General features: G+C 36.8%; 1 protein-coding gene across 28 annotated transcripts in view; it reads right to left on the bottom strand.

Annotated features, from left to right (window-relative positions):
• Positions 1–12213, bottom strand: part of ADAM22 (ADAM metallopeptidase domain 22) — a 246726-nt gene that overhangs the window by 72950 nt on the left and 161563 nt on the right. For all 28 annotated transcript variants that reach the window (XM_070265632.1, XM_070265620.1, XM_023639119.2 and 25 more), the window contains exons 6-8: positions 8692–8755; positions 6669–6738; positions 2686–2756 (exon numbers count right to left, since the gene is read on the bottom strand). In XM_070265632.1, coding sequence (XP_070121733.1) covers positions 2686–2756; positions 6669–6738; positions 8692–8755 — 205 coding nt within the window. The remainder of the gene's footprint in view (positions 1–2685; positions 2757–6668; positions 6739–8691; positions 8756–12213) is intronic.

Here is a 12213-nt window from a genome sequence, read left to right as displayed (position 1 = left end):
ACACAAACAAAAAAAAAGCCCAGTAAATATGTGAGGTGATGGATGTGTTCATTAACTCCATGGGGGGCATCCCCTCACAATGTATACATATAGCAAATCACCCCACTGTACACTTCAAATATCTTTCAATTTTATTTGTCAATTATACCTCAATAAAGTCGAAAAAAATTTAAAAAACTAAAAAATATGGTAGAAATAAAACAAAATTTCTCCTTTTATTCATTCAGCATTTATTATTTTCATCTTCATCAATTTAGTTAGTTTTTGAGTAAGTAATAAATTTACATGGTTCAAGAATTAAGTTACAGAATTATAAAGAGCTATAGGATGAAAGTCTTCCTCTCACGTCTGTCCCCCATCTACCTGGTTGTTGCCTCTTCCTCTACAATGGGTACAGCACAGTTACTGGTTTCTTCCAGAAATATTTATGCATATAAAATCAAACAATATATATTTTATTTTGTACTTCCATTTATTTCACTCTCTTTTGCATCAGGCTGTTTGCATTTAACAGTCTATATTGGAGATTATAACAAATGGTTTAACTTAAGCCCCTGAGAATCTCTGAGAGGTCTCTAGGGAGTGAGTGATTGGCACTTTTGTTGTATAATCTCCGAACTGGGATTGTTTCACGCCCCTTCCTCTGGTAGGGTTCATGGGATCCCCCAAATGATACAGGAGCTTTGTTAGGACAGTTCTGAGAGCTCACGGGCAGTCTTGGGTTATCATACGTCTGATATATGTCTGTTCAACAATAAATTTTCTCCACCTTCAAAGTCACGACCAATGAATGCTACTGGCAAGAGCCACTAAGGCAGCCACATCCCTTTGTTCTTGGCAGTTAGTCTATAACACAATCTTTAACAAGATCTGTAAAATCAACTTTTTCCTTTATGCTATGCTTCGACATACATTTTCTCAGTAAATTGTTTGGTTCACTTGCCCACGGGCCATTTTTGCCATGAGGGTAGACAGTCAAATCTAAATCAATGATACATGAATGTCTGTTTTGAGTACTACACTTAAAACAAACTAAAAAATTTCTGTCATATGGATTTAGTTTCATTGATAATGCATTCCCAAACTTAAAAAAAAATTTTTCAAAAGCCCTTATAACACCAAGTTGACAGGAAATAATAGACTATAATTCCGGGCTTGAGTAACATAACCCCATCTGATGACAAGAGTTTCTTAAAAAATGTATGTTTTTAGGAAGACAGTATCTACTTTGTTAACTGTGGAAGAGACCTGAGCCTTATCAGTTAATACAGTAAACTTTCTAACAAACATCAACATTTTCTTAATATCAGAGAGTTGCAATATTCGCAATATTGCCGATCACTTCCTTGACTGGAAATCAAGAGTTTGCCTTCTTAGCAAATGACTGGATATTGCAGATGTTAATGAAGAAGTGCAAGGAATGTGTCAAAAGAAAATTATTTTATTCTTTCATCTCACAACTGATGAAAATAAATACTGTTTCAAATTAAATCTGATGGCAATTATTTTTATCCATTTAACTGGATACATCTACCTATCCACCTATCTTTATTCACAAACTACATAGCTCATGCTAGTAATTCATGGAACACAAGGGCTTCTGAGAGGCAATATATAAAGTACATGTGGTTATAAAGCACTTCTCTGAGACGAGACTTCCTAGATCAGAATTGCAGCTCCACCACTGGGTGACCCTATGTGACTGTGGGCAAGTTTCTTAAGCCTCTTATGCTTCACCATCCTTATTAGTAAAATAAGAGTAATAATAATATCTTCCTCATAAGATTGTTATAAGAATTAAACGTGTTAATATAATTAAAATTCTTAGAACAGGGCCGGGCACATTTTAAAGTAGTCAACAAAAGTCAGCAATTATTATGCACATTAAAAATCTGTCTGTAAACATATTTTATTTCATACTTATTAAACATATTTTAAAAAGAAGATACGTGGTTCCTTGAACTGCCTGATCCTACTAGAGATCAATTTCTCTCATCCTGTGTTTTTCATGCCACACACACACATTCATGCCAACCACCACCACAGTGGTGATGCTATCTTAATTCTGACGACCACAGTGCCTATTTTATCTAAACCATTTACCAGCTCTATCATTCTGGCAGGTCATTTTCAAATTTCAGAGCCAATCTTTTTTTTCCTGTGAAAGAGGAATAAATAGTACCTACTTCATGTGGTTTAAAGCACTGTACAAACACAGTTATTATTATTACTAAGTCCAAGATCCACTGAATATCCTGACATCCTGACTTTATATCCCAGACTCCAAAGTAGCTCAAGTGTGACAACAGCATTTTGTGGCTTCAACACCTGATGGATTCACTCTTAAGGGAGTATCTTTAAAGGGATAAATAAACTCTATGACGTAGCACATACCGAGGCAAGGAGAGAGGTAGAAAGAACCTGAGACGCCATGGTGGGAGCCCCATAATTCATCTATGTGATGAACAACCATATTATCATCCCTATCTTCAGTCCTTTTTCAGTCTATGAAATAATATGACCCCACCTCCACTGTTCCTACAAATGTGTCAGCCTTACTGTTTTCCACGCCATGACAAATGCCTGAAGTAGTATTTCCTCTCTCACAGACTCAATGTAGATTTAATTGATTACGAGTTGTCACGTGTTTTTAAAACATCATGACATATACCTGTGAATACATACCTGTCGTTTAATCCTTTTTGGTCTTGGCTTCAAAATAAATTTTGGTGGAGTGATGTTTACTTGCTGGAATTCTAAAAGGAAATAAAAATAAATTTAACAGTGCATTTTTCATGTTTCTTTCATACAGGACAATCAAAGTTTTACGAGCCCTTCCTAGTATAAAGTATATAATTATACTTTATTAATGATCATTATAATTATATAATTTATAAATTATATAATTATAACTATTTTAAATTTTATAATATATGTATAATGTTGCACACAGTGATAATACAGAACATCAATCTGAGTAATTCTGTTCATATTAATACTAAATAAACATATCATGAATGAATACAATTCAAAAAAATCAAACATTATTCCTGTTCTAATTTATCTCAAAACTTTTTCATATTTCTCCTATAAATACATCACATTCTTTATTGACAATCTCCTAAGTAGCCAACTTGACCTTCACTTCCACTGCTGACCTTCACAAAAGAATGATACACCAAATGTTGGTGAAGATGTGGAGCAATCAGAATTCTCAAATAGTGCTGATGAGAATGTAAAATGGTATAACCACTTTGGAAAAAGGTTCAGCAATTTCTCAGAAAACAGTATTTCTCAAAGTGTGATCCCTGGACTAGTGGCATCAGCATTACCTGGGAACTTGTTGGAAATGAAAATTTTGATAACCCACCCAAGAGGTACTGAATTAAAAACTCTAGAAATTGGAGTTTGCACTAGGGAAAACTATGAAGTTCCTCAAAAAATTAAAAATAGGAATACATTATGATCCAGCAATCCTACTTCTGGGTACATAGCCAAAGGAACTAAAACCAAGATCTCAAACAGATATCCACACTCCCATGTTTATTGCAGCATTATTCACAATAACCAAGATATAGAAGCAAACTAAATGTCCATCAATGGGTGAATGGATAAAGAAAATGTGGTATATGCATACAATGGAATATTATTCCGCCTTAAAAAAGGAAATCCTGCCATTTGTGACAACATGGATGAACCTGGAAGACATCATGTTAAGTGAAATAAGCCAGACACAGAATGATACCACTTATATGAGAAGTTTAAAATAGTCAGATTCATAGAAACAGAGAGTAGAATGGTGGTTGCCAGGGGCTGGGAAGAGGGGGATACTAGGAGGTATTAGTCAAAGTGTACGAAGTTTCAGTTATACAAGATGAGTAAGTCCTAGAGATCTACTGTACAGAACAGTGCCTATAGTCAACAATACTGTCCTGTATACTTAAAAATTTGCTAAGAGGGTAACAAAGATCTCATGTTCAGTGTTCCTATCACAAAAATAATAGTAATAATAATAATTAATAAATTAGAGCAGGAGGAAACTTTTGGAATTAATGGATATGTTTATGGCATCGATTGTGGTGATAGTTTCATGAATATATATTTACCTCCAAACTTATCAAGTTGAATACATTAAATATGCACTGCTTTTTGTATGTCAATCAAACCTCAATAAAGTACTTAAAAAAACGTCTAGAGATGGCGCCAGCAATCTGTGTTTAACAAGCCTTCCAGGTGATTCCGATGCACACTAAAGTTTGACAACACTGTTATACAGTTAAACATATACCTACCTATGACCAGTAATTTCACTCCTGGATATTTCAAGGAAGAAATGTAAACCGTGTGTCCACAAAAAAGATTTTTACAAGAATGTTCATAGTTGTTTTATTCATAATAGCCAAAAACTAGAAACAATCCAAAAGTCCATCAACAGAATAGATAAAAAATTGTGGCATATTCATATAATAAGAGCAAACTCAATAATTTATAACAATGAACTACTGCTATCCCTGACGACGTAAATCTCACAGGCATATGCTAAGCAAAAGAAGCTGGACAGAATGCATGATTCCATTTGTGTGAAGAGCTACAACAAACCAAACTAATCTATGGTGAAAAAATTCAGAAAAGGGATTGCAGAAGTGGGAGGCACTGACTGGGAAGGGACACAAAAGAAATTAGTAGGGTAACGGAAATGCTCTCTCTCTCACCAGGGGAGTATGTATATATGTGTTAAAACTCATCAAACAGTACATGAGATTTGTATATTTCATTATAGTAATTTTTAAAGCATTGAGTGCTAAAAGGTCAGTGTTTAAATACACAAGCTTTTCTCAAAATATGTCCTTAGGAATACTAGTCCTGAGGGTTGTGTCATGTAAAACAAAAGTTTCAACAGTCAAACCAGTCGGGGAAACACTTGATCATATTCTATCTCCAAGAAAGACATAATGCGTGGCAAGACAAAGGTATAATGTAATCCATAGCCCAGTGAAACTTTATTAAATCTAAAATGAATAAACTTGCTTTTGAGCTTATTTCACAAAAATTTCAGTTTTGACATTTATTTGTCTATTTCTTGTTTTCTTCTGATTTGTCATAGTAAATCTAAGTGTCTTGGCAGGCAAATAACACTCTAAAAATTAACAGTGCCAACTTCTGATGAGAAAAGAAAACCAGAAACTAATTGAGACAGACCTGAGTTTTCAAAGAATATGTTCAAAACTCATTTTTAATAACAGCAAAACTGCCAGGTCACTTCAAAAGTTTCTGTTGAAAAGAAATCCTGAACAAAGTTTTTAAAAAATTGTATGATTGTATTGTGGCAAGCCTACATTAAAGTCCTTAGAGGGTAGCTTTATTTATTACTTTAAACATTAATTAATATTTATTGCTTCTAGTAATACCTATTAAATTGTAACTTTATTCTCAGGCAGCTAGTCACGATTTATTTTCTTCCAATAATAGAGATTACAAAAGTTTCATAAGGTAACTGAAGAAAGTCTAAAACAGACATCTGTGTAAAGTAAGAGTGTCTATATAGTTATTTGCAGATTTTTCAAAATATTAAATTCTATAAAATAGGATCTTCTATCCCTTTGGCAGCAGGAGTGAAGTGGCAAGTTTTGTTTCTCTTTAAGAAAACTGCAGAAGATCAAGGAATTACACATCTATTCTAGAGAGAAAGGGACATTAGAAAACACATTTCATTTTCCCCTGAGGAGACAATGTAAACTTTTAAGTGATTTTCCTAAGCAGTAGTTTAAGATTTGCTCTGAGTCTGGTAATTTTTCCATCTCCCCTTGTGCCTCTCTCCCAGAGTATGTTCTCACAGTACCATAATCCAAACCCCCACCCAGCTGTGGGACCCTGGAAAAGACAAACTAGCTGAGCCTCTGTTTCTTCATCTATAAAATGGCAATAATAATATCAATCACAGAGCTGTAGCAAAGATTAAAATGAGATTAAAAATTAGAATGTACTATGGCCACAGTGAGGGCTCACTAAATAGGGAGGAAGTATCTGCACACCAGATATTTGGTGTGTTCTCTCTTCAGAAGGAGAAACCAACGAGTTCAGCAGAGCCAAAGGCAAACGCACTCTGCATCATTATCATTTTGCTAATGAGGCCAAAGTACAGTGCTCTGCCCTACTTGTCATGTGAAGATTTGGATGCAAATCAAATCAACATCTATAAATAAATGGACCTACAAACAAACATATATGAGAAGGCAAGACTCATTTCACAAATAGCATATAATAATAAAAAGTCTTAATCTACAATTGTTCTTTCTTAAAATGCTGGGGCAAAAAGAGATGAGGAAAACAGATGGGAAGATGGTTAAGAGTTCATCCCTATATTTACAAAATCAGCACTTGACTAACTTAATTTTTATATATTTTACCGGGGCAGATCAATTTTTGCTCTAACATCATTTTAAAAGTATTCCTTCAATGTGCTCAAACTATATCTTTCAAAACTCATCCACTATAAACATGAGGTCAGTTTGCACTTTATTCTCCCTCTTGACGTCCATTGACTTTCTCCCTAAAATTGTTATGAGCACTCATGGGTGAATGATACTTCACATACAGATTAGCCCTAAAGCATTAAAATGAATTATTAAAGTTTTCTTTTTTTTTAAGTCACTATACAGATATCATACCAGATGGAAGATCATCCAAGGGAAATTCAAACAGTCTGGATTTGTAAACAGAATGAAAACGGAAATCCTCCTGAAATAACACAAACAACAGAGATTAGGCATGAGCAACCAGATATCTCTAGCCTCAGGCAATCATAGCTGGAGAAGCAGAAATCCTTCAAAGAACCGTAGCTTGACTACTCATCCTCCTGGGCTTGTGGAGGCAATGAGCCATCACGCTACTCCCCCCTCTCACTCTTGTGTTCTCCCAACACCAGAGCAATATCCTACTAGAAGCAAAATGCCATAGCAGACAGAGAAGCCAAAGCCTGTAGTAATGGAAAATAAATGAATGGACCTATTTCCCCAAGGAGAAGTAAGACATGTGGGAAAATGGGTTAACGTTTTTCATGACTGGTGCCTTTACACAGATCCCTGCCCTGCTTTTAGAGCCAGAAAGCTTTGCTAGGCAAAGACTGCAGAGCCAACAATCTCCCTAGGATTAGGGAGTATGTTGACTGGTACAAGCAGATGCCCAAATGAACCTTGCTCCAAAATTCAAGTCATACAAAGTTCTACGAAAAGCTAACAGACAAAAAGCCACATTTCATCTAAGAAAAAATAATGAACATTCAAATAATTTCTTCTGGATTCATTCAATTACTAAAACAAATTACTGTCATAAATAGTCAAGTTTCATGATGTTACCTTTAAAAAAATCACCTGGTCAAGCCAAGTGACTCAACAGCCAGCAATAGGTATCCAGAAAATAAAACACAATACAAATAGTTTCCCAAACAAGATTGTTTATGGGTGGCAAAACAACGTGTGTTTCTAGAACTTACTTGCCTCTCTTAAGCATCTGACCAAGTTCCGTGACACAAAGAATAATATTTGTGTGCAGAGAGCTAGCATGGAAGTGTATTATGTTTCTCTGTAGTCTATAATATTATCTCAATCCTATCCTAATTTGTGGAAAATGAATGTTTTAACTAAGGTGGAGGAAAGAATTTTTAAAACCCAGTTTCTCTAAAATTCATCAGCACAGGACCTTAAAGACAATGGGCAGTTGAGAAAAATCTAGGATCTAGAAAAGAAAGGGCAGTGGAAAATCACATATTTGTAGATTTGATCTGTTTTAGATGAATGTTTGTGTCCCCTCAAAATTCATGTTTAAGCCCTACCCCTCGATGTGAGGTATTTGGAGATAGGGCCTGTGAGGTGGCCTCCTCAAGGTAAAAAGAAAAGGTCTTAAAGGTCCTAATCTGAGACAGCTGGTGCCCTTATAAGAAGAGGAAGAGACAGCAGAGCTCCCTCTCCGCCATGTGAGGACAGAGTGAGAAGCTGGCTGTCTACAACCCAAGGAGAGCCCTCAGCAGAACCGACCCTGCTAGCACCTAGACCTTAGACTTTCAGTCACCATAACTGCGAGAAAATAAATTTCTGTTGTTTCAGCTGTACTACAGTATTTTGTTATGGCAGTCTGAGCAGACTAAGACAGATCACAGCACATTATGGTAGAGATAGAAATGAAGGCTTCAGAACACCTCAGAAAGAAAGTATTTCCAACATGAAGGAGGAGTAAGAGAGAAACTTTAAAAAAAAAAAAACACTTGTAGTCTTGACTTATTCCATATTAAAAATTTATTTATTTATTTAATTTGAGGAAGATTAGCCCTGAGCTAACTGCTGCCAATCCTCCTCTTTTTGCTGAGGAACACTGGCCCTGAGCTAACATCCATGCCCATCTTCCTCTTACTTTAGATGTGGGACGCCTACTATAGCATGGCGTGCCAAGCGGTGCCATGTCCACACCCAGGATCCGAACCAGCGAACCCCAGGCCACTGAGAAGCAGAACATGCAAACTTAACTGCTGCGCCACCGGGCTGGCCCCTAAAATTTTAAATATATATATATTTACTATCCCAACCCTAAAAATATGAAAATAAGATAAGGCAGAAAAATGAGGAGGAAAAAGAAAGGGAAAAAAAGCTTCCAGCATCAATTCTTACATTTGCCACAGTAAATATAAGAAGCACTTACTTGGGAGGTGTCATTGTCTCCTGGCTCAATGAGATAAGTGTGGTTCCCATCACAGAACATCCCACTGCCAAGGACAAGAAAATAATTACCATGGCTATGGACTCTTGCCTCAGAACAAGATCATTTTACAATCAGCACCTGCCAGAGGATCAATTTACTTCTCAATGCCCACTTCCCTGTCCCACCCATCACCACCAGATACATACCAAATATACACACTCACACACACACCCCACATGCCACACACGTCACACCCCCACACACCCACACACACTCACACACTGCTGAGAGGAAAGGCCCCTCCCTCTGATTCTCCATAAGCAGCAGGGTCCCTTACCTTGACCATTCCCCAGGTTCAGGGTTACCACTTTCTAATTGTGGTCCATTATTCCCCCCTCCAACATACAATTCTAAAACTTTAATATGCAAATAGTTACCTGGAGAGCTTGTAAAAATGCAAAACTTTCAGGGCCCTCCTCAGATTTCTTGGTTGGGGCCCAGGAAGCTGCATTTTAAACAAACCCTAGATGATTCTGATCAGGTTGTGAGGGACTATACTGAGAACTGCCTACCTACCATACACCTGGAAGATGCTCTAGGAACAAGAGTTGACACACTTCAACAACTTACCACGAGCTAAATACTTCACACTCACTTAACCTTTTTCACACATTTATGAGGGAGGTACAATGACTATCCTTATTTTACAAGTAAGGAAATCAAAGCCCAAAGAGATTAAGTAGCTTGCCTAAATTATATAACCAGTAAGAGCAGAAGCAGGAATAGACCACAGGCAGATTTGTTCCTGAATTGCCTATCCATAATTGGCCACTCACCTTCATTCATTCATTCATTCATTCAAAAAACATTTATAGAGCACCTCCAGTGCACTGCTCTAGGTGGTGGGGATACAGTAGCGAATAAAACAGACCAATTCTCTGCCCTTACGGGGCTGATGTGCATTCTAGGGAGGACAGACAAAAAATACATAATCAACAACGAAATATATACGAGGTGGTGATAAATGGTAGGGAGGAAAACAAAGCAGGTTAAGGGCAACAAATGGTGCCAGAGGACTGGGTATAGGGACTAGAGAAAGAAGACTGTTGATTATATGGAGGGTCAGAGCAAAGCTTCAGAAAAGATGACATTTAAGCAAAGACCTGAATGAGGTGAAGGGATAAGCCATAAGACTATCCAGGCGAAGAGCACTTCAGATTCGAGCCCTAAGGTAAGAGAATTTTGGCGTGTTCCAGGAACACCAAAGAAACAGTGTGGCTGGAATAGAGTGGGTGAGGGGGAGTGCCATAAAATGAGATCAGAGGCAGAGTGGGGCCATATTAGGTAGGCCCTCCTAAGGACCTTGGCTTTTCCTCTGAGAGGGATAAGGAGCCACTGCAGGGTTCTATGCAGGGAGGAAACACAATCTACCTTAAATTTTAAAAATAGTTGCTCCAGCTGCTATGTTACGACCTTTAGGAGGGCAAAGATAGAAATGGGGAAGTTATTACAATAATCCAGGTGAAAGAAGATGGTAACTTAGATCATGGGGATAATGGTGGAGATGGTGAGAACTGGTCAAATTCTGGCTATTTTTCAACAGTAGAACCAGTAAGATTTGTTCATGGATTTGAAAGGAAATATACAAGAAAGAGTTGTATCAGTGAGGACTCCAAGGTTTTGACCTGAACAACTGGAAAGATAGAGCTGCCATTTTAATAAAATGAAAAAAGCTGCAGGAAGAGCAGAATGAGGCAGGCACATAGAAGCAGGACACAGGGAGCAGGGTGCAAATCTGGAGTTTAGTTTTGGAGATAACAATCCGCCAGTTGAGAAATCCTCTGGAGGGCATTTAACCTACATGTGGCCTCAAGTCCCATTCAAAGAGATCCGATAGCCACTCCCTTTAGGAAAACATGGTCCTTCTACTGAGATCAAGACCTTTATGATGCTGAAGAAATGTGTCTTATTCAGGCATCTGATGAGGGGCAGAGCTGTGATCTTCTGCAGTCATTTTTCAGTGTCAGGTGGAAATGGCTGCACAACACCCAAGCTGTTAAACATAGAATCATACTTGTCTTTTATTGACGGCTTAGTGAAATCGGTTGGTTTCCCTGAGCTATAATTCTGACGGCCTCCAAGCTCTGCCTCTATCCAAATTCTTTCAATCCTGCTTTAACATCTTCCACATGTCCTCAACTTTTATATACCTTAGAACTGCTATTCTCACATCTGTAAGGTTTTTGACCAAAAGCACACTTTCTGAATTTGCATGACATTGCATTTGGAATTTAAAGATAAACAGATGCAGTTTGTGAGATACTATTGACAATACACGCCTGAGGAATCAGTAGGGAAACATTTTCAGAACAGTAGCCCAAATACGGCCGTGAACATTCTCTCGGCCCCTGCTGAGAACTAGCCAGATCCAACCAGAAAATTGTACAGAACCATCATGCTTTGCCAAAGTTCACATGGCTACGCTGATTAAGTAGCAAACAGATTATTTTGTTTAAATAGTACAGGGTATTATTTCCTCTTGCGTTAGGTTAGTGTCCAATGCAAAAATCAGTTATTTTTACTGGATTTAAACATTACGATACACAGTGTAAATAAAGCAAATTCTGACACAATCTGTAACTAGAAGATTCTGATTCCCTATATGACAATACACTATTATTGATTCCTTAACAATTAAAAAGCATATGTGTTTTATTTGCTTTGTTTGAGGATTGGCATCTTTCTGTTATATCTATATAAATTCCACTAAGTATATTGAGTCCATACACGGTATATACTTAATAAAAACCTGCAGCTAGAACGAGTCATTACAGGACAATTGAGCTAAAATTTTAAAAGGCTGAATAAAAACAAGATTTTGAAAAGAAACAGCCATTCTTAAAAATTGCCACAAGAGGGCAATAAACTTACATTTGATTCCATTCTTTAAGGTTCCCATAGTTACAGGAGTTTGTCATAACATCAAACATACCAGGACCAGAATATTGCCCATTAGTTTTTCAAATTTGAAAAAATATGTTCTTGCAGGTTCTTTATGGAAAAGACATACAAAGCTGATTATTTTCCCCTTTATGTTCTTTCGACTGAATTCAGCAAATCAAGAAAAACGAAAAATCTCAATATGTACTTGGTAATTTATAAAAGATGAATCATGGATGAAATAATACATCACATATCTAAATCACTGCAATTAAGACAACATAAATTATTTAACATTTAGTAATATCCCCAAAATATTATTGTCAGCAATTTTTGTTCAGAAGGTAAAATCAAGATAAGTCATAATTAATCAACAACAAAAAGGAACAAGAGTAACTGTATCCAACAGGCTCATAAAAGTCTAAGACGCCCAAACACACTCGTATACAATTCTGACAGTGTTCCAGACACACAGTGGGCTTTCTGTGTGTTTCTTTTTGTTTGGTTTCAAATGTAAAGGTTTCTAAAGGTAGAAGTAAGTTTTACTCAGTTAAAACACCTGAAGCACACTCTGAGTTCTAC

Source organism: Equus caballus, chromosome 4 (genome assembly GCF_041296265.1).
Source record: "Equus caballus isolate H_3958 breed thoroughbred chromosome 4, TB-T2T, whole genome shotgun sequence".
Classification (NCBI taxonomy): Eukaryota; Metazoa; Chordata; class Mammalia; order Perissodactyla; family Equidae; genus Equus; species Equus caballus.
Note: the sequence above shows the minus strand (reverse complement) of the source record. Positions and strands in the feature narration are given on the sequence as shown.